The sequence below is a fragment of the Falco naumanni genome, chromosome 4 (genome assembly GCF_017639655.2).
Source record: "Falco naumanni isolate bFalNau1 chromosome 4, bFalNau1.pat, whole genome shotgun sequence".
NCBI classification, from domain to species: domain Eukaryota; kingdom Metazoa; phylum Chordata; class Aves; order Falconiformes; family Falconidae; genus Falco; species Falco naumanni.
In genome coordinates, this window is record NC_054057.1 from 46,135,094 (window position 1) to 46,159,321 (window position 24,228).

The window sequence follows — 24,228 nt, forward strand, 5'->3', positions numbered from 1 at the left end:
TGCAAAATCAGATGTTAACTTGTCCAGCTTCAAGGTAAACAGCAAACTGCATTCATAACAACCCTTCTGCTGAACAGCAAACATGGAGCACTATTTAACGTTGCTGTAAATAAGGCTCACTTTATACCTCAAAATGTTATCAAAATGAACACAAATGCAAAACAAACACATTTTAAACAAAGGACACATCTGTATTTAATGCAAAGCTATTTTCAAAAATCCCAACCTTTCACAATCTACCATAATCGTAATAGCCTGAAACATAAGAATGCTTTCAGGCTCAGAAAAAAAGGCTTCTAATTTTAAACATTTATGAGGACACTGAGAAGTGGCTTCGAACCCTGCTTTAAAACATGTTTTCAGGTTTTAAATTGCTGAAAGCTGAGACCCCTTTACCCATTTGGCCTGGACTAGAGAAAGGGAGAGAAGCATAACAATACCATGAAGACTGTACACGAAAATTTCCATTTGAAATAGCATGCAACCCGCTCCTTATCCCAAACCTCCTTCCTCCCACCATCACTGCACCTTCTCCTCCTCCTGCAGGAAATGAAAGGGAGTGACTCTTGCCTGATAATCACCACCAAACGACATATCTACACCACTGGCTCTGATATATTGAAAATATTTTTGTAAGACAACTCTGCCATCATTGGTGCTGCTCCTGAACAGGAGGGACTCTGTCTTAGAGCTGCATTCATTTCAGCACATACTAAACTAGACCAAGGGATGGGTGATTTTTCAAGAAAGGTGATTTAATGGCCAATTGAAATAATGAACTAGATCAAACCTTTTAAATGTTTTTTGCCCAACTCTTCAAATGCATTCTTTATGCTGGGAATGAACTTCCCTTTGATGTATTATAACTACGTGAAGGAGGAATTGTTCTCATGTTTCTGTTTCAGAGAAAACACCAAGTTGTTTGATTTTGAAAGTTAAAGGATTAAGTTTTGGGGAAAAAATGCTTCAAAATGCAAACACACTCTACTAGGTTAAATACAGTCTCAGTTTGATATGAAACACTGACTTTAAAATTAGCTATTCCTTTCCAAATATGCCATACTCCTCCATCTATCCCTTGCAAATAAATATGAATATACTGTAAGCATTAAAAGATGGGTGTGTCTGTCAAGAATAAGAACAAGTAGTATTTTTAAAGTAGTTCAGCATACAAAGGTAACATATGGAACAAAAGAAACAACCACAAATATGTATTTATAACAACAGACAGTAGGAAGGAAGTTTTGGAAATCCACAGGGATTCTTCCACCTTACCAAGCACCTGTACAGTCCCATAAGCATTTTCCTTTTGTCTTTTATTTTTCTTGGCTCCAGTCTTATAGTTCAACTCCAGGGCAAAGCACCATACCACAAAATACTACATTCAAAACTGTTAGCTCATCAAAATTGCCTTTACTGTTTTAAAACAGAACACATACACAAAATATTGCTACAGCCTTTGGAATCCCACTCAGAAAACACAACATTTTTAGATCCCTTTGCATGTTCTCATGACCACAATTTTTGCAAAACAGTGCGGGGCGACCCAGGACATTTTAGGAATGACTCTTTCATCATTGCAATCCTTCAATTACAGTTTGACTACAAGAATAAATGAACAGAGTAGCACTGTAGAGACAGTCCTGGTGTATTTGTCAGTTCGCCCTCTGAGGTGCTCTGACATCTGTTGCACTGTGATACAGTGATTTCTTATACTGCCTCCATTATTGCTCCCAAAACAATTCAGAGGTACATAAGGCTTTAAGTAAAAGCAGTTTAAACACCAATTTCAAACGAGATTCAATGGTTTCAATGACCTTTTCATCAAAAGTGAGCTCCAGAATCCCATCTCCTTACAGTCTGAACTGACTTGCCCCCCTGTAGACATGCCGAAATGGTCACTTACCATGCCTGCTCTGTAGCAGGGGGGGACAGAATGCACTGTTCCTTATTGCTTCACTACAGACTGCTACAGCTTTGCATCCTGGGAAAGTAACTGTTACTGGCTTCTGACATTGGAATGTTAAAGTGCTGCACAGAATTCCACTAGTACAGTAAATTTGGCAACACAAGTGAAAAAGCTTCATTACCTGCACCACAGACTTAGAAGTGAAGGAACAATTTCCCTTTAAAGCCACAGACTGGGTCAACTGCAGAGGTACAAAAGCCATATACCCAGAGTGTGAAAGGCAGAGCACTAATGGTGTTGGCAGCAGTAGCGCTGCTGTCACAGGAGGTGCAAGGAATATGCTAAAAGTTCACTGTGAAACACTCAGTCTATTGCAGAACGACAAACTTCCCAGAAATAACCAAGTCATTACTATTTTTAAAACAAACTTACTTCTTTTTCGTAAAGCAGTCAAGCTTTGAGGTTTCCATCTTTATGGGTGGCAATTAACTCATCTTCGACCCAAAGAGCTACAGGCAAAAAAATACATGTAGATTTTTCACTTTAAAAATCCAAAGATCCTTGCTCTTACCAGAACAGAATGTAACACCTGAAAGACCTGCCAAGAACAAACCTGACAGTAATGAACATGGATGAAGACACTGAAACCAAGAAAACAAGGATTAAAAACTCTTAGATTATAGATTACAAAGCTCTAGAGTGCTGGCTGCATGTATGCACATTCACATGATTCAGAGAACTGCACGGAAGTATGTATTTACCATAAAATCTCAAAGCACTGTTGGGACTGAAATTACACTTCCAGTCTGGTTTGTCATTTCATTCAAGATTGAGATTACTCCACATAAACTACTTTATTTCTGTGTGTATAGTATAAGTTAACTTAAAAATCTTTTTCCTTGATGTGAACCATTAGTACTGAGTATTTGCTGCTGCTAAATTCCTTAAGCATGAATTTTAAGTACAATGTTTCATAACTGGCTTGCATTTACCCATCTGGAATGATAGTGGATAAATACATTTTCTACTTTACAAAATAAAGGTTAGCTAACTAAAGAAAACCCCAACAAACCCAACAAAAAACCCCGCCTCTGAAGTGATACATCTCTTGAGTTAGTTTAGCAACACAGCAAAAAACCATAAACAATTTGGTAAGGTAGTTGATGTTTTTCATAGCACTGTAGAATTCAGCTTCAACAGTCACCATTATTAGAAAGTTTAATAATTCCTTGTTTTGTTAACAAACTAAAAATTGTCCATAAAGTGGAAGGGTCTTCACAGTTATGACGACTCTGCCAATGATTAAAAAGATCCTCTTTCCTTCCAAAAAACTGTTTGCATAAAATGCAGTTATAGCCCGCTTTAGACCAAACTTCTATTTTTTTGCTTGGTGTATCAAAACCTACATTTTGCACCTCCTTGTCTGCTTCACCACTTCCTGACTGAGTCAGTTCGCTTTTATATAATGTATCAACATTATTTTGATGGTGAAAGTGTATCTGTCTTTTCAGTTTTGGAAAAGTATAAAACTCCTCCTCATGGGCACTGCATTTTGCTAAATGTCTTCTCTCATTGCGCTGTTTCCAGAAGTGGGTTGTATGTTTGACTAGTTCCCCCTTAGCTCCTCTATTTCCTTGCAAAACTCCTTCCTTTACTCTTCCCTGGATCTCTTCTCCATGGGAGCACAATAAGTGAAACTTCATTTCACCAAAAGACTGTGCAATAAACTGGCATCGACCACATTTGATCTGTAATTTCACTTCTCCTGGGTTATGGAATAGGTCCTCAAAATTGCACTTGTTTCCCCTGTTAAAAAAAGGAAATATGAACTATTTCAGTATTAGTCATGCACAGAATAGAGATCACAATTTCTGTCCTTTTAAGCTCCAAGAGATGACATTCATGAATCATTTTTTTAATTAAAAACAGATAGTGTTGCTACAGTATCTAATTTATTTGGAACAGAAAAAAAGAAAGAGATAAAATAATAATAAGGCTGGTTAGGAAACAACTGAAACCAAATGTTATTTGACACTGCTGAGTCTAAGAACTGCCTCCAAAATTGGCCTTGGTACAAAAAAATCTTTTAACAGCACTAACCTTTTAATAAAATGTTAATAACATTTTTTTTAAGATCCAGATTTAGTGAGATCAATCCAAATACTTCTAGCTCTGTGCTAGAGAAGTGAAAATGAGTATTACCTGTAGCGTACTAAGGAGAGGAGCTGACTTGTTTACACTGAGTGATCTAAGGTCAATTTAAGGCAAAACCACATGTCCCACCTCCCACTCCAGGATGGAAACAATGAAACTTCAAAGGTTTGGGGTTTTTTCCTAAAACTTTGTAACAGAGTTTTTAAAAGTTTAAATACATAGTTTACAATTGGACAGCCGCTCTCACTGATTTAGGATAGCCCTGCAGTGTGAAGGAAACATATACACACGGAGCTAGCAAGTCCCTAGTTTAAGTTAAGCTAATCAAAATAAGATTTCCACAGAAACCTCCTCATAGAATCATTCAGGTTGGAAAAGGCCTCTGAGATCATCCAGTCCAACCATTAACCCAGGACTGCCAAATTCATCACTAAACCATGTCCCCAAGCACCACATTCACACATTTTTTAAACACCTCCAGGGATGCTGATTCCACCACCTCCCTGGGCAGCCTGTTCCAATGCTTCACCACCCTTTCAGTGAAGACATTTTTCCTAATACCCAATCTAAACCACCCCTGGTGCAACTTCTTCAAGGCTGTTTCCTCTTGTCTTGTTGCTTATTTTCTGGGAGAAGAGACCGACCCCACCTGCCTACAGCCTCCTGTCAGGGAGCTGTGGAGAGCAGTAAGGTCCCCCCCTCCTTTTCTCCAGACTAAACCACCCCAGTTCCCTCAGCCGCTCCTCATCAGACTTGTGCCCCAGACCCTTCCCCAGCCCCGCTGCCCGTCTCTGGACACGCTCCAGCCCCTCTGCGTCCCTCCTGCAGTGAGGGGCCCAGAACTGAACACAGGATCGAGGGGCAGCCTCAGCCGCACCAAGTGCAGGGGGACGATCGCTGCCCTTGTCCTGCTGGCCACGCTGTTTCAGATACAGGCCAGGATGCTCTGGGCCACCTTGGCCACCTGGGCACACTGCTGGCTCGTGTTCAGCCGGCCATCAGCCAGCACCCCCAGGGCCTTTTCTGCCCGGCAGCTTTCCAGCCGCTCTGCCCCAGCCTGTAGCCCTGCCGGGGGCTGTTGTGTCCCAAGTGCAGGACCCGGCACTGAGCCGTGTTGAACCTCATACAACCGGCCTCAGCCCATCGGTCCGGCCTGCCCAGAGCCCTCTGCAGAGCCTCCTGCCCCCCAGCAGATCAACATTCCCACCCAGCCTGGTGTTGTCTGCACACTTACTGAAGGTCCATTCAATCCCCTTGTCCAGATCATCAGTGAAGGTATTAAACAGGACTGGCCCCAGTACTGAGCCCTGGGGAACACCACTTGTGACTGGCTGCCAGCTGGACGTAACACTCCTTACTACCGCTCTTTGGCCTTGGCCAACCAGCCAGCTTTTAACCCAGGGTACAGCATACCCGTCTAAGCCACGAGCAGCTAGTCTCTCCAGAAGAATGCTGCGGGAGACAGTGTCAAAGGCTTTACTAAGGTCCAGGTAGACAACATCCACAGCCGTTCCCTCTTCCACTAGGCAGGTCATCTGCTGTAGAAGTTCAGGTTCATCGAGCAGGACCTGCCTTTCATAAACCTGTCTTCCCATGCTGGCTGGGCCTGATCCTGTGGCTGTCCTGCACGTGCCACATGATGGTGCCTGGGATGATCTGCTTCATAACCTTTCCTGGCACCGAGGGCAGGCTGACAGGCCTGTAATTCCCTGGATCCTCCTTCCTGCCCTTCTTGTAGATGTGTGTCACATTGGTTAAGCTCCAGTCTTCTGGGACCTCTCCAGTTTGTCAGGACTATTGATAAAAGATGGAGAGCAGCTTGGCAAGCTCCTCCACCAGCTCCCTCAGTACCCTTGGGTGGATCCCATCCTGCCCCATAGACTTGTGGTGTCTAAGTGGAGCAGCAGGTTGCTAACCATCTCCTCCTGGACTGTGGGGACTTCACACTGCTCCTCCTCATCCCTGTCTTCCAGCTCAGGGGGTTGAATACCCAGAGGATAACTGGTCTTACTACTGAAGACAGAGGCAAAGAAAGCATCCAGTAAGTCCCTCACTCAACATTTTCCACAGCCTTTGTGGCAATGCTCCCCGCTGCATCCAGTAAAGGATGTAGATTGTCCTTGACACTCCTTTTGTTTCTAATGTGTTTGTAAAAACATTTTTTTGTTTCTTTTACAGCAGGGGCCAGCCTGAGCTCTAGCTGGGCTTTCACCTCTCTAATGTCTGCCCTGCATAATCTCATGGCATCCTTATAGTCCTCTAGAATTGCCTGCCCCCTCTTCCAAAGGTGGTCAATTCTCCTTTTTTTCCCTGAGTTCCAGCCAAAGCTCTCTGTTCAGCTAGGCTGGTCCTCTTTCCCGCTGGATTGTCTTTTGCCACAGGGGGACAGCTTGCTCCTGCACCTTTAAGACGAATGTTCAGTCTTCCTAGACACCTTGGCCCTTCACAACTATCTTCCACGAGACTCTGTCAACCAGACTCTTAAACAAGCCAAAGTTGGCCCTCCGGAAGTCCAAGGTAGTTGTTCTGCTGACCTCCCCTCCTTACTTGTCTGTGAACCGAACTCTTTTATCATCTCATGATCGCTATGCCCAAGACGTCCTCTGACAACCATATCACCCACCAGTCCCTCCCTGTCTGTGAACAGCAGGTTCAGTGGGGTACCTCCCCAGTTGGCTCATACACCAGCTGTGTCAGGATGCTATCTTCCACACACTCCTGGAACCTCCTAGACTGTTTCCTATCCACTGTATTGTATTTCCAGTAGATATCTGGTAGGTTGAAGCCCGCCATGAGAACAAGGGCTATGAGAAGGACCACATAATATTGTGTGTATATATACACATCAGACAGATTACCCAACAAAACAGATAAACTGAATGATTCATCGTACAACAGTTAGTAAGGCTGAAAGAAAAGCACTGGTGTTTCTTAGGCTCAATACCTTAAAAATTTCTAACTGATGCCCCACAGAGTGGAGGTATGCAAAGCGAAATGCGTAACATTGAATGGTACTGTCATAGTGAAGTGTCAGGTTAAAAGCCTGAGCTTAATAAAGCATACTTCGATGAAAGTAAATGCACAGTGGAAGAAGCAAAAAAAGCCAACATTTATAATGTGTCAAGAAACTTCACCTCGAAATCATAATGCAGAGACAAAAGAATGTTCTAACTATCTTAATATGGTAAATGTTAACTTTTCTACTTGGCTAAATGATCACAAAAGCAGCACACAAGATGGATTAGCTCACAGCACTCCATAGAAGGAAACAGGATACTGATATTTAACAAGGTAAACAAACTATAAGCTAATACTGAAATGTGAATTGCTTTTCACTTATTGCAGTTGGTTCACTTACCTTCTGGGGAAAACTCTAAGATGGGCAAGACACAGAAGACAGTCCAGATTAACAGAAAAAGCATTAGCTGTGAGAAATCAACCGACCAAAATAGCTCCACTGGCAGTACATTGGGTATTACTAGAATATATGCAAAATTATTTTGGATATTCAAGTGTCACTAGTAATTTCTATTGAATATATCAGCTAAAATATACTGGATGGTCTAATGGATTGACTAGATTACTTAACAAAATATTTAAACCATTAGGAATCTCACTTGGGGGGAAGAAAGCAACAATTTTCATGATGGTGATGTTTATGAATTTCCACTGACAACCTGAAATCCTGTTTTCATTAGATTTATTAGTGAAAACACTCACCTCTCTGTTGCTTCTTCTGCCTCTTCAATATTTGTGTCTCTCTTCTTTAAAGCATCTTGCAGCTGTTGCTCGCTAGTAGAGGGCTCTGTGCTGATAACAACCCTGTGGACTTCTCTGAGGTGGCCAAAATACACTCTGGCATGGCCAAAAACTTTAGCACAGAATTCACAGCACACAAGCTTTTTGGGTTTGCCTTCATTGTGATGAAGTTTCATATGCGTGCTCAGGCTTCCAGAATGAATATATGCTTTCCGGCAAATTCGACAGCTGTAAGGCCGTTTGTTTGTATGTGTGTTCATATGGTCCTGAAGGTGGTGTTTAAACTGGAAGATATGGTTACAAACATGACATTTATGCAACTGCTTAGGTACAGCTGAACATGCATTTCTACTTAAATCACTTGATTTAGCTGATGTAGCATCACTATGCTTGTAATTTAAATATTTATTGGGAAGTGAACTATTTAAGAAAACATCTTGGTCTAAATGGTCAGGAGACAGTGTCTCTACTATTGCTGCAGAAGTCAGCGGTGCAAAAGCCTGCACAACTACCACTGGTTTTGGTCTAATACTACGGTATTTTTTCACTGCCTCTGCTTTTTCGCCTTCAGGCGGCTGAAGTTCAGTTTTCACCCTCTCTCTTCCTTCTCTAAACTTATTAATGATGCATTTCCTTCGCTTGGTCTGAAAAGCCAATAAATCATCTGTGGCTCTTCTTTTCCTGCCTCTTCTTTTAGAGGCTGCACCACTGAATTTTTTAAGACTATCAACATCCACTTTGTTGGATGCAGAGAAGGTATTTTCTCGAATGGTTTGTCTGGGGACTTGTGTAAATGACACAGCTAATCGCTTATCAGCTGCTTTAGTAGGAACATCGCAGATTTTCACCAAAGCTGGTACCTTTTCACATTCTGATCTTAGTGAAGGACCAGACACATCTGTAACACTGGTATTCTGCTTGGATTTACAGAATGCTGAATTTTTCATCCTTGAGTAAGGCAAAATGGGAAGTTTTCCTTTTGGTGCTGATGTAGTCATCTGTACTGTACTGCCAAAAACTGCTGGTGACAGGACAGCAACAGAATTTGCAGAATTTGTGGGTTTTCCCTTTAGTTTCTCAGACATTATGAATGACTCTCTTGTGGTTTCAGATGCTGTCTTCACAGAGCGTAGACTTAGTTTCATGGTATTAATTGTACTTGCTGGCTTGGATAAAGAGTCTTTAACTACAGATGGCCCAGAAACATTACCGTTAGCAATTTCAGTTTTGTTCACTAAAGGAGATCCAGATTGCACACAATTGCTTTTCTTTACTAATGTGGCAACTGCAATTTCAGCTGAGTCACGGTCCGCTAGCATCTCTTGCTCAGTTGAATCTGGACTAGAATGAGTTTCAGGACAGTCTTCAGTTAAAGTAGTCATGTGGGAAGTCTGTGATGAGATCAATGCTTTGGTAGGAATCTTGTTATGTGCACCCAAACCAGAGGTTTGTGTCAGTTTTTTGTCACTCAACAATTTATTTCTCACAGATTGGTACCGAGGGATAGGCAGCTTTAGGTTTTCAGAAGGGGCCACATTTGACTGCTGGACTTGCTGCGTTAGGGCAGGGGCAACATATGGCACAGCCAACAGAGAAAAAATCCCTTCATGACCAGCCACCTGCATGACAGCGTAGTTTTGAGTTGGTACCACCAATGGTTTAGACACTGCAGCTGAAACCGGTGTACTTTGCTCAGACAAAGATGGCTGAAGACAAGAAACCACTCCCGATGTTAAAATTTTTGGTACCATTTTTGGAGCAATGGTCCTAAACTGACTTTTCTTCTGAAAACTTTGTATTGTATCCAAAGGGGATTTGTGTTTATCTGTAATAACAACATAACAAAGATGTAATATAATATATAGTATTTCTTTTAAAAACTTACTGTATCAAAAATAAAACTGCTTACAAAGGATACTATTACACACAAACATTAAAAATATTCAGGTATTTAAACAATCACTAAATTTAGAATTACAAAAGTTTCATGGACAAAAATACTCCCTGAAGCAATGTGCTTGAATACAGATATGCAAACACACACACCCCCACCCCCCCCAATCTGATCTTAAATGGATATTTCATTCTAGATTAGAAACTACATGGCATTTCAGAACAAATACACTTATAAGCCTCTTCTGCCCTGGAAAAGCTCCACTAGCATTCTGGCATTATTCAGTTGGAAGAAATAACAGGACAGGATTTAAACTCCATGATGCAGAACTTTTCTGAGCACCTGCTCTGATCATACCTCTCACCCAGAGTCACACTGTCTTTTCGAGTTTCTGTAACATTTAGAATTTGTGGGTTTTATCAGATACAGACCAAAGCTTACCTGATGAAGCCTTTAAAAAAATTACTGCTATAAAACATGCAAATATTGTGCAATAAAATCAAAGAGGACTTGAAAGAAGATGTACTGTTGTTAAACACCCAATCACACACATGCTTACGTGCCTTTATGCACAACAGAACTACTGCTCTGTTTTCAAAATTTCAAAAATTTTCTTGAAAGGTGCAATTTATCAAGGTTGTATCACAATTCCTTCCTGTTTCTACTTGTGTTGGTAAATGTCACAAAGACTTTTCAGTAAAGAAGAATGTGGGGATAATTAAGTAAAACAAATAATCTGCATTGAGCAGCAGAGATACAGGCCGACCTTTCAGGCACTCCATAGAAAGGATTTGATACACAGTTAATTGTACCACTACAATTTCATATATCAGCCTCATTACCAACTCCCAAATTCAACTGCTGACGCTTCCAGTTCTCAAAGATTGGGAGTGGTTTCCTGGGGGAAAAAAACACAAAATCCCAACAATCTCAATCACTGGGAATTCAACTACAAAGATCCCAAGCAGAAAGGCAATTTAGGAAGGCAACAATATAAGAAAAATTCACTTTAAGAGTCACATTTTAATAGGGTATGTATAAGTGATTCTGGGACCCTGAAAAATTGCAGTAAGGTTAATTCCATAAGGAAGTTTCCATTCCTTACCATTTTAAAGCCTTGCATTACAGATATAATCATACACGGTGATGGACGTGGAGAAGTAACTGTGAATTACTACCAACACTGGAAACTCCAATAAGTTTATCTTAATCCTGGATGTCCTTCTCAGACGTCACACACTTTGCAACATGCACTGTAAATTACAGAGCTATCACATTTCGTGACCAGAACTCCTGGACAGATACATGTGCGTACTCATGGTATGCACATGTGCAGTAAATCCACTGCCTTCAGGACATGCTAGACTCACTGAGCAATCGCATATAAACTGCACAGTGTGTACACAGTAGATCTGATGCTTCTCAAAACTTTTTGACCTGCAGCAGATTCATAGAGTAACAACTATGCAGGGCATAAACCTTTGATGCTTTTATTGCCATCTACAGTATCAAACCCCACATCTATTATGCAGCTCTTCGATCCTCCAGGTAAGTGAAACTACTGGGCACCACCATAACTTTCTTTCTGCTCAATGTCTCTAAAGGTGTCCAAGATTTCTAGATATTCTGTGCAGACTGGACTGCTGTACACATGGAAACCCTGCACAAATATAAAGAGATCCCTATACACAGGGATAAAGCCAGGCATACAGCGTTTGCGTAACAAAAACAGAAACATGGCAGGTTTAAAATTCTATCTCCCTACAGCCCTTTTTATTCTACAAAAGCTAGGAGCACATACTATTTCTCACTAAGAGCTTCCATTTTTTACAATCTACAATCGCTATATATATAGTCTGTTTATATATATATATATATATATAAAGTATAGAAACCTTTATCATTTCAACTGCTAGGAATACTAATTCAGATATTAACTCAGATTATTTTTTGTTTCATGTAGGGTATCTTCTTGTTGCTGCTTTTGAGGAAGCACTTTTAAGTACTTCCAAGAACTACAATAAAATGATGTGAAGTATTGTAATCATTAAACAAACCAGCCCTGAACTTCCAACGCTAGTTACAGGTCAAATTGTACAGCTTCAATACAGCAGATGAGAGGACAAGTGTATTTTTCTTTTAGGGGACAGAGTCTGCTCTCATTTTTCCAGATTACGCTTAACATATACCGACATTATAGACTTTTTGCAAATCAGCAGTTACTCAGCTTGCCCCAATATTCAACGTGAAGCAGCTTCCATTTTCTCCACATTTGGCTTGTACCTCTCCAATTTTATTTCAAAATTTCATTCACTGATTTGCAGAAACTTTTTAGGAAAGCCAGCAGTTCAGCAGTTATAAGGCACTCACTCTCCAACCAACGGTAGCAAACGATATAAGTTCAGGAAAAGCCAGAATTTTTACTGTGGACATGTCACCTCCACAAAAATGCAGAAATGGCAGCCAAAGCATCACAAAAAAAAAAAGGTTAATTTGAAGTTAGAAGGAAATATTTGTAGAAATAATGCATGACACTAGCTTTAAAAATAATCATATGCTTCTCAAATACATTGACTTGCCTACTGCAAAATTAGACAGTAAAATAACTTTTCTTAAAAGCTCTCCACATTTTTTCTCAGCATTCCACAAAAAAAGTACCATTCTAGAAGCCATAACCTTCATGACTATGAACCACAAAATGCTCTTTGAATCAAGGTCCATTTAGATCAATATTCTTCTTATGCAGCTAACACAATACTAAGCATTCATGTAACTGTTTGAGAAGGGAATTTTATGCAAACACTCCTTTTCCAACTAGCGCAGTTTTATCATCAGTACGTCTTTCAGGCAAGCTATGCTTGGTATCAGCCTTTAGTACAGCTTTTTTTTTTCTTTTCTTTCTTTCCTCAAATTTACATTAGATAGTTTAGTGCAGAAATACTCATTGCAGTGCCCCTCGTAAGCAAATGATACTCAACTGTTTACTTCCCTCTCATCCAACACAGCTGCTGTATATAAGCAGCTGTGTCAAAATACAAAGATGGGCTAGATGCAGGCTATCTGTCTGATGATCCTTCAGACTTGGTTAAGATTTTGCCTGTGGACTGCAAAAGTTAATTGGAAGAACTGGCGGAAACCTATTTAGCATCTTAGATCAGGAAAAAGCAGCCAGCCAATTCACAGACTCAAGGTCCTACTGACCTTAACAAGAGTGTGCTTCATCAGTGACCAAACTATTTTTTCCATTTATACTTCGTGAAGTTTCAGCAGTTTCCTTTGCACAGAGAAACTGCTATAGTAATTCATGTCTTTGCCACCCTGACACCAAAGGACTTGAATATGCTCTGGCTGTCTGGCTACCAGAAGGCCACCTGGAAACGTAGTATGCATCTTTCAGGGACATTCCAATTCTATTCCATAACTTCCAAATTATTTGTCTCCAATTCAAAGGATTCATTTTGACTTGACAGTTGTGGCCTGAAAGGCCTTCACGCCTGTGCAAACACATGAAGTCTTGTATCTGAGAAGGGGAATTTTCAGTCAAGGGAGGCTCTGCAATAAGCATTTCTAAGGATGGTCCTGGGTTTTAGACAACATTCTTTCTGCAAGTCAGTCTACAGGTCCTTCAGCAGAATGCAGTACTTTTTCTTTCTCTAATACTTTCATTAAGAATAAAGGAAATAAATGAAAACATCAGATTTAATATCTGAATGATGTGAAGCTCATTTTCAGTTGCTGTGTTCTCAGTCTTTCAAACAGGCATGGAGCTGGGGCATCAGGTAGACATAAATAATTATGCACAAGGTTACATCAAATGCAATTCAATCCATTTACTCTAAAAATCTCTGTTAAAAGATTTACCATGCTAGTAAAAAGGTTACTATTACTTTTAATAAAAAGGTTACCTTGCTAGTACCTGCAAGTATCAAATCACTGAGTAACTTGCAGGATGTAGTAAGCTTTCACCCCTTCTAAACAACCTTAAAATTGTAGAGGATTGGACAGTAATACCCCAATAAAAAAAATCAATGATGCATCAAAGTCTCTGACATAGCCATGCTGAGAAGAGTCCCCGAGAGGAAAGAAAGTCTTCCCATGGGGCTGCTGTTCATTCATGGTTCCCCTTCCTTCCTAAGTCATTCAAGTCTGCCCTACTCCAATCTGTTCTGCCTTCTTTTTATACTTCCTTCAGTCTGTTCCCTAGGTAAAGCACGTAACACTGCTGAACTCAGACCCTGTAAAAGGCATCAGATGTAATTTAATCTTCCCCATTAATCTGGTCTATTTTGAACATTAAAATCAACCACCAAAATTCCAGAAACCACTGCGTAATAGTGTTAACTTTTTATATAATCCTTGGAGGACGACCTCACTTGTGTAGGTATGTGTTTAATTTGTGTACGACTGGACAAGTGACAGAAAATAACACAAAAAAAGGATTATCTTGTTTTGAAGGGAAAGGGAGAATACTGATGAAAAAGATTAATGAAGTATCTTATTAATAAAATGCATGTTTACATTGCTGAGTCTTTTGCTGATTTTGAAAGGAAGAATATCTCTTCTGTGGGAAAGAAAAAAGAATGTACAGCTTTCTAACAGACAATACTACATTTATTTCTGTCAATGACAGTTAATTGTTCATTTTGCCAAATCTCCATACACACTAAATACCTGTGGATACTGTCTTTCCAGCACAAGTTTCTTGTTTTTGCTGACCCAGCATACTTTGTTGGACACAATGTTTCTCTGCAGGATTAGCATGCAAAAAAACACCACCTGCAAAAGTGCTTCAGTCAGTTATAAATAGATCCCAGGACAAAAAACACCCCAAAGAACCCCCAAAACCAACAAAAATCCAGAAAAAGGCAATAAAAACATTAATTTCCAGTTAATGCATTAAGAAAGCTACTGCTTTTTGCTCTTTGCCATTTTTCTCTCCTCAAAAAATGTTTTAAATTCTAATACATTACACAGCAAATGCAAGGTGATAGCTTAGTAATTGAGTAAAGCTGGTTAATGTGGTAAACAGATGGGATGCTTTAGCTTCAGTGTCATGGCAGACAGTCAACAGCACCAAAACAAAAATCTCAGGAAGATGGAAGATTCAGTAGCTTTCGTGAGGCTTTTAAATAGAGGGAATACATTCTATGATGACTTAACACTTTCCATAATCCCATGCAAATCAACAGAACCGCAGATATTCTAGAAAATTGAATCTGGCCTTCTCGGTTCAAAACTAGTTTTGCCACATATCTATATGAGGTAAGCTTGGTCATAAAACCTACAAATCAGGAGTGCCCAACTCTATGCATTATAACAATTAATTTGCAGTTGTTTCTCTCTTTGCCTAATAATAACTACTTGGGTGGAATGTTCTGTTCTGGGTATTTGCCTCAGATAATTCTCTAGAATTACTTTCAACAGAAAATGCCTGCCATCCCCTGGTATGTCTGCATTTAAAAAAAAAAAAAGAAAAAGAAAAAAAAGAATCTAGTAACACACCTGTGCATAGACGAAGACCTTGATATTTGACACAGCAATGTCTCTTTTGTCTGTGACAAGCTGCCCAAATCCGGCAAAGTTGTAAGCTCTTGGCACGTGTTCAACAGATACTTTAAGCAGCTAATTTTCCCAAGGATTACATTCTAGTGAACATGCTTTTGCTTCAGGCTGGGCTGCATTTTTCCTAAAACTATAGCTTTAGGTCCAAACACCCAAGTTTGAACAAAGGAATGGCCTCTCCTTATCTCTTAACTGCTGAGCTGACAGTGTGGAAGAGAAACTAGGATATACAGAGGGCAAGCAGGAAAAGGACAAGAGAACTATAAATGAGACTTGGAAAGTGTCTAGGCCAAAGAGGGTGGGATATGGGAATTAAATGCAAACTTAAAATGGGTAACGAACATTACTATTACATGTGATTTGGAAAGGAGAAGCATTTAAGCCACAGGGATAATCTCATATCGTGCATTTCTTAGCTTTTTAGTACTTGATTATTTAAATAGTAATGTAATTATGTCTACATGGGAGTCCTTTTGTGGAATTAAAATAGCTTAGAAAATTAAACAATATAACAAAGCATTCTAATGCAGGACTGGAAAATCACAGTACATCATTCACACAAGCACTAAAATACAGAACGTACAAATATGCTTAGAAAAGATGTTCTGGTATACCACAGGAGGAAGGTAAAAACAGTTTGTTGGAATTCTAAAAGGGAATATTAGATCTTTGTAAAGCTATATATAATTAATTCTGATTTGAGCATCAATGGGGTTTGCTAGTTATGCACTAAGCGTTTTATCATTTAGAAAGTTCTTTGCTTGGAAGTCTGTGCAAGTTCATTATCTTAAGGGATTAGGAATATAACGCATTTCAAGAAATTCTGTGAGCAGTAAGATGCTTCCTGGATTCCTTAAATAGTCTCCAAAAGACTCTTAGCAGAAGAGAGCATTACAACAACAAAGTTACACAATAAAAATGTTTTTATTGACATTAACTGGACTCCATTAAAGCAGACATTCAACCTTAAAATCCCTAGCGATGTTTTTCAGTGTGAAAATAAATTAAAACTATTTTTGACATAAACAGTTATTTTGGAGAGATAACTTAATAACTTGTAATAATAATAACTTAATAGCAACTTGTAATCCAAGATCATGGATACATGGTTCATATTCAGGGAAGTTCTTCAGTTTCCTGTCTAATTCAGTCTTTTTTTCCCCCCAAACATCCAAATTGCACTATCAATCACATACTGATAAATGCTGAAGTTTATATAGACCTACTTTTCATAAAATTAGTACCTAATATAATTGTGCAATAAAAAAGAAAGAATGGAGAAAAAGTATTAATCATCTCTACTGTTGGGTAACTCAGGATTCCCAATTTCCAAGATTGCTTCCTCTGTTTTCTGAAAGTACACATAGGAGTCGCTTCATTATCGTGCTATCATCTCTCTGGACTTCTGTAAAGCCTTTGACATGGCCTCCTACAACATTCTTCTCTCTAAATTGGAGGGATATGGATTTCATAGGTGGACTATGTGGAATTGGTTAGATGGCTGCATCCAGAAGGTAGTTATCAGTGGCTCAGTTTTCAGATGGGAGCTCAGTGACAAGCAGTGTCCCTCAGGGGTCCACATTGAGACCAGCACTGGTTAGTATCTTCACCAATGTCACAGACAGTGGGATCGAGTGCACCCCCAGCAAGTTGGCAGGCAACACCAAGCTGAGTGGTGCAGCTGGCCTGCCTGAGGGACAGGTTACCATTTAGAGGGACCTGGACAAGCTTGAGGAGTGGACCCATGTGAACCTCATGAGGTTCAACAAAGCCAAGTGCAAGGTCCTGCACCTGGGTGGGGGCAACCCCTGATACCAATACAGGCTGGGGGATGAAGGGATTGCGAGCAGCTTTGAGGAGAGGGACTTGGGGGTACTGGTAGATGAAAAGCTGGACATAGGCCAGCAATGTGTGCTTGCAGCCCAGAAACCCAACCGTATCTTGGGCTGCATCAAAAGAAGTGTGGCCAGCAGGCTGAGGGAGATGATTCTGCCCCTCTACTCCATGGTGGTGAGACCCCACCTGGAGTGCTGCGTCCAGCTGTGGAGTCCTCAGCACAGGGAAGACATGGACCTGTTGGAGCGGGTCCAGAGGAGGGCCACAAAAGTGATCGGAGGGGTGCAGCACCTCCCCTACGAGGGAAGGCTGAGAGAGTCGGAGCTGTTCAGCCTGCAGAAGAGAAGGCTCTGGGAAGACCCTACTGCAGCCTTTCAATAATTAGAGGGGGCTTATAAGACTGAAGGGGACAGAATTTTTAATAGACCCTGTGGTGATAGGACAACGGTTTTAAACTAGAAGAGGTTAGATTCAGACTAGACATAAGGAAGAATTTTTTTATGATGAGGGTGGTGAAACACTGGACCAGGTTGCCCAGAGAGGTGGTAGATGCTCCATTCCTGGAAACGTTCCAGGTCAGATTGGACGGGGCTTTGAGCATCCTCATCTACTTGAAGCTCTCCCTGCTCATTGCAGAAGGGCTGGACTAGATGACCTTTAAAGGTCCCTTCCAACCCACACTATTCTATGACTTTATGATTCTATTTAAGGTTTCTTTCTGCAATTAAGGCTTCTTTCTGACAACACAATCTCACCAGCATCTTGGCTCCAATATCTTAAAGAAAAGTCTAACATAAAACAACACCCATGCAAAAGCAGAGCTGTTAAACAAAAGTTAACACATCAAGAAATCAAGGCATCTAAATAGCATAGTATCAGCATTAGCAACAATAACAATCTAAGACATCATTTTGCAATTATCACACATTTAGATTTCACATATCTCTGTACTGTCCCAACAGAAGTAACTTTTAAAATATGCATTAAATACTATTCCTATAGGGAATAACAAGTGGCCAACAGCTTTGAGGTAACTTTTTTGAATTGTAATATCAAATGTACTAGCTACATGTGGGTAAATCAATATTCAAAAAGCAACATCTTATATAACATGTGGGCAATGCAAGGCTTAACACAACCTCCTATAAAAACAGCCACTTCTGTGCTACTGTATAAAGGAAGAAAGTCTTGGAAGTCTTACCTTACAGTCAAAATATACATATGTAAGAGATTTTTAAACACTCTTTTGCAATGAATATAAAATACATCTATTAGCACATCCAAGTATTCTCTTAACACCTCTCATGCAGTGTTTATGAACTTTAAAAGATTTTGGTTTTTTTGAAGGCACAGTCTTTCAAGTTGTAAGCTACTCATTTCATATTAAGGTTAACATAAATAATAAGTTTCAAGCAGATGAAAATATTTTCAGATCAAGAAATGAAAACTGACATAAACAGAACTAGACATAAAGCATCTGTAATCACTAATAACTTTGTCCACCTTTACAGCTGAAGAAATCTCAGATTTTTCCCCACTATGGCAGTAAGAGAACTTGGGAATAAGGTTTATGCTGATAAATCTATGGGCTTGAGATAGTGCCTGGCCTCTGCAACCACACAAATCACTATTAAAGATGAAAACATTGGTTCTTTTCTCTCTGAGCACTGAACTCAGGTCTGAAAGAGACGGTTAGATAGATCATCAAAGACTCTCTTTTAGCTTCTATATGCCTCTATTAGTTTCAGCAATCAACCATGCTGAACTTCAAGTGGGCATTATCTAGAAACCATGCTGCTCCAACAGGACTCAGTTGAGTAGAATGGAAATTATTTTGGTATCACTGCAAATCCAGTGTTCTATTTCCATAGGTTTTGCCCAGTCATTCTGTTCCCTAGAGGACACCATCCCTGGAGATTTGCAAAGCAAGGCCTCAGTGACTCAGCCACTTGGGGGAACTAATTGTTCAGAAAATAGCTGAAGGGAGGTGACGGAACCACTGGTCACAAACTCATAATTCATAAACCTTCAATGGCATTGCAAATACAAATTAGGCACTTTAGAAGGTGGGGATAAACAGAAGATTCAAAAGAAAAGATTGCAATTGCATTTTTAAAAATTCTTCTCTGGGAGAACTGCCAGCTGATATTTATTTTAGTGATCTTCAAGAAGGATACGGACCTGAACACTAATTCATTCACTGTAAAGTCTATGTCAATATAAAGTCCTTTTTAAAAGGTCTATCAAGATCACATTAACCTGGACAAAATCTTGATATGCCTAATGTAAGTGGTAATTAATAGACTTTTTTCCTTAAGTACAGGAAACAATAATGACCAAGTCTGCTACAAAAACGAAGGCAGAATTCTTCAGAAACTATGCAGCACAAATAGGTCAAGTAGAACCATTTTATGAATATATCATAAGCATTTTCTAACTAGATTCTTGCCCCCCTTTCAAACAAGCTGAGAACAGAAGCTATCTTTGTTTTACTGAGAGTCAACCCTCTTCCCTTCCCTCCATGGGAGAGAAAACACGTATGTCTGACTGCAGTAAGGGAATTATGCCCCTTAGTCCGAAAATTTATTTTTTGTAAACACTGATGTGCAAGTAGAGAGCACAACAGAAGAGAAAAATTGTTATTCTGTTTTCTAGAGTATCATTTCTTTTTGGTGAAAATTAGAGCACTTTCTTTCTGAAAAGAGCCTGTATACAACAGAAAACAAAGAAATAATTCACCACTTTGGCTCAATAAAGCAAGTATATTTTACTTGAGGCATTGAAAACATCTGTATGGTGACTTCTGTAGTACAAACCTTGGAAAGTACTCCCTCACTGAAGATGAGCAGAGGATCAGAAGACTGTCAATCTTGGCCTGGCCTATTTTGAGTCTTCCAGTATGAACTATACACAGGGTGTATCATTCCCCAAAGAAAGAGAGAGCCAGAATACAGAACACATTATTGGATTTAGATGATAGTTGGGAGAGTATTTTCTGAGGGATTTTTTAAACAGCTCATTTCTCTTGAAAATGACCTAAGTGATCCAACTTTTGAATGGGGAACCTCTATCCCGGGTTTTTGTTTGCTCAAGCTGTTCCACCTTTTCCTTCTTCATGACCCAAATTTCTTCAAAAAAGGACTCTGCAGCTCTGGCTGAGATATGCAAAACTTCATCACCTGTAGACAATTCCACTACAGCTTAAAACAAAAGTAAAGATTAGAGGATCTCCACAGTACTTCAAATAGATACGTGTATTTCAAAGACAGACACAGCCCTGTGTAGCATAAGAAAACTAAAACATCTTCACAAAGACTATGGTCCTGGCTAGGAAGACATTAGTTTTCAGAACATATAAAATTATCACCTACTGCTGAATCTGAACATACCTAGGCCTTTCTAGCAGTAGGATGTAGCAGAAAACAATTTAAATTACAGTATCTGAATGTTTTTCCTCCCCCTGTGCATAATTACAATTATTTGCAATGCTTATTGGTATTGCTAAGCTTGGCTGCGCTAGCCACTTATTGTTAAAAGGTAGCACCGGTTCTCAAAAGAAGGTCCTGGCTGTGCTGTAAGGGAGCTGACTGAATACACGGCTGATAAATGATCTATCAGCAAACACTTCTAATGGGTGCCAGCATAGGAGGGAATGAAAACAGGAATGCGCTCAACAGGAATGCAGGCCATAGATGATACCCCTAACTTGCCGTGTGCTGAAATATCAGTACGTCTCTAATTAAATTCACGTGTTTCTGGCGCGTGCTGGCAGACAAAGAGCCCCTTGGCGCGGAGTCCAGCAGGGGGAGTCGGGCGCCCGTCACCGCTGCCTCCGGCCGCGCCGGAGCCGGGCAGCCTCGCCGAGGCGGGGACGGCCGCGCCGGGGCACGGTCTGGTCCTTCCTTGAGGTGCCAGCTCAGCTGAGATCTGTGACTCACGTCAATTACCCTACAGTAATTTTCAAACAACAAAAAGGCTAAACGATCTGTCTCTTAATTCTGCAACGCTGGAGACGGCCTCTGTTGAAAAATCCCCCAAGTCATGAAATGCGCTGCATGCAACCTCTGAACGGCTTCATGTTCAGATATGAAAATACTCTACCTTTGCAAACTTCACAGTCAATTAAATGTTTTGTATAAGCTTGAGAACATCTTCAAGCAAAGCAGCTGAGCCTTAGCTTTCTGTTAAAAGTAATTACTTCTATTAAACTATTTAGTATCTTTTATATAGTTGCAGTACAATTTTCGTGCAAGAGTGGGGGTGTTTTTTTAATCCTTTACTGATTTTGTGTTGATCTAGTTAATGCCCCAAATAACACATCCATATTACTAAAAACATCAGTATTTATAACAGATGTTCTTCTTTTGGCAGACATCTGAAAATGAAGCGCTGTTACAAACATATTTTCCCATCCCAAGCAATACCCTGAAATCTTTGTCAAACTTTCTCACCTTCATCATTGCTCAGCTCATCACACAAACCATCTGCATAAATAAAGATGTAAGCATCTGCCGTATGGCAAATGGTCTCAGGGGCAGATGTTTTTATCCTTGCATTCATGTCACTGGCTTGGATACGTTATTTGAACAGATGTACACAATCTGAAAGTGTCGTGTCCCACAGTGAAATGTCTCCAACTGCTTTCTATCAAAGTACATAAATGCTATTTGCACCTGCATTTATGTTAATGATATAAAGGCAGCAGGGGTTCCAGCAAAGTGAGACTTGATGCTAAGGAACACATTTACATGGCTAATTGAAGTCTGAGATCTCCCAGCACCAAATGACCGGTACTAACATGGATACAAAATGTACTAAACTATACAATGAGTTTTTAAAGAACTGTATGATTTTTTAAAAAACGAGAATAAATATACTCAAGGAGCAAAACTATGATTTCAGCCTGTGATATATTTTTCCACTGTATATTTTAAAAAGATAAAAAAGTATGAAATAAATTCCTAAATAAACTAGCACAGCCTTTTATTTTGCACAATAATTGTATAAGGTACGCAATTATTTCATGTTAGAGTCATCTTAACAAAAATGTTTTAGAAATCTGACAGTGCCAAATGCCAAAGGTATTTCAATTCCCTAAGGCATGCTGGTGTTTTATGTCATTATGGAGCACCATAAAAAAACCCAGCACTTGCTTAACAGCAAATATTAGCTTGAGTATGAGTGACAGAACATGATTCTTCCATGATAATTTCATAATTCCTAGGAAAAAATTGCGATCTCAGTAATTAAATATTTCACATTATTCAGAAAAGTACATCTGAACACAGAGCAACAATTGCTCGTTATACAAATGATAATCACCTTTCTCATATAATATTTTAAATTGATAACAATATAGATGCCCTGAAGGAGTAAGTCTCAAATTACAGAACAGAAAATACATGCTATGACATGACAAATGGCAGCAGTGAAGGGTTTATGCTGTCACTCAACTTGCACTAACCATTACTTCCATACTTCACTGAAAAATAACAAGCACTTTCAAAGTATAGACTGACAAAAATGCTATACTGAATGGAACTGATGGATAGGTTCTACTTCCAATACCATTTATTTTCAATCCTTATATTTGTAAGAAATGTACAAATGTCATAGTTGTACATAAATCATTATAAATTGCTAATAGCCTCAATATTTTCCAAACGCCATAACACATTTAAAGTGACACCTGATATGAGGACAAAAAAGAGTGATAGCAAATGAATAAATATATATACTGAGACTAGTATATTTGTAGAATACCACGATTTCACTCTACTATAGCTCCTTGTCACAATCTGGTTACGATTTCTAACATGAACCCTCCCTTCCAAAGTTTACAGCATGGATGTCACTTAAAATTCACTCTGGGTGCAAGCTGATTAACAGGATACTACTGACTGGAATGGATTTTTGTTTAGGAAAAAAAAAAAAGTCTTTAAAAAAACTCAAAGCAAATGGATTCATCAGTCTTAATTTTGCAAACAGCTTCACAGTCTATATTCTCCTCTTATTATTCAGAAATGGTGTTAATGTAAAGATAACACATTCCACTTGACTGTAACAGTGGTCAAATTCCTATTTAAAGGAAAACTCGTAATACTTAAAAGCCTCAATTTAATTTAAGTATTTCAGTCATAAGCTTATGGACGTAGAGCACACTGCAAGGTGGATAGCTTTACACAACAGTAAGTACCGTCTCCCTTGAAAGAATAGTCCCATTAGACCCAGAACTCATCAACTAAGATCAATTTGCATGACATCCTTCTGGAATAGCTTCCTCAGATTTATTACAGTACCATAAAAATACTCAGTCTTCACAAAACAGGTAAAGTATAAACTTACATGACAGTAAAAGCTCAAGGCTTCAAGTTAAGTAATATATAGTGCTTTCCTTAATTAACATAAGTACTGACAATGGAAACTTAACTGACAACCTGCAATGGTTCTGAAAGGTCCATTACAGCTTATGTCATATCCATCAACCATTCACTCACATCTAAGAAGTATCATTAAAAATGACATTCAAGTTTAAAAATCCTATTTAAACATTAGCATTGTGACACAGATCAAAAGGGAAAGGAAATTAAAGTTATGGCTACAGATTTAGAGGCTTGGGAATACATAGTTGCAGTCCAAATATCCTTACTAATAATGGTGGGGAAAATTCAAGACACTAACCCTACTGAAAACTACATCAACAAAAGAGTACTTTTGAAGAGAGAAAACATAGAAGAATAGAGTTAAAAAATGTTAGTTTAAGGATATAAATGCTGGAGAAAAGGCACTTAAAATCTAAAAATCTAAGTTTATATTTAGAAATATACCTATTTTATTGTTTGTGCTAGTCTTGTAGTCTAACTTGCAATTAGACTTGACCCCAAGTTATATGAGGGTCAAATATGACAACGATTTTCAATTATATGAGGACTAAAATATAGTAATAAGCCCTTAACACTTCATTCTGCTGAATCAAACAAGAAGCAAATTTATACATTTCAAGTTTCAACTATAGATGGTAACAGTAATTAGCAATGTCTTAAGAAAATAATTTTAGCTATTGCGATTGTTTAAAGTGATAACTGCGGCAGTATAATGGCTTTTTTTAAAAAAA

At 39.3% G+C, this 24,228-nt stretch overlaps 1 protein-coding gene across 9 annotated transcripts in view; it reads right to left on the reverse strand.

The window, feature by feature from the left end:
- Positions 1–1,393: 1,393 nt before the first annotated feature.
- Positions 1,394–24,228, reverse strand: part of ZNF438 (zinc finger protein 438) — a 57,679-nt gene continuing 34,844 nt past the window's right edge. For 5 of the 9 annotated variants that reach the window (XM_040589520.1, XM_040589521.1, XM_040589523.1 and 2 more), the window contains 3 exons: positions 14,388–14,492; positions 7,784–9,647; positions 1,394–3,715 (listed from right to left, as the gene is read on the reverse strand). In XM_040589520.1, coding sequence (XP_040445454.1) covers positions 3,103–3,715; positions 7,784–9,647; positions 14,388–14,492 — 2,582 coding nt within the window. In that variant the 3' untranslated portion in view covers positions 1,394–3,102. Of the gene's footprint in view, positions 3,716–7,783; positions 9,648–14,387; positions 14,493–19,930; positions 22,335–24,228 lie in introns of all 9 variants that reach the window. The other 4 variants (XM_040589529.1, XM_040589526.1, XM_040589525.1 and 1 more) reach the window with 4 other exon arrangements.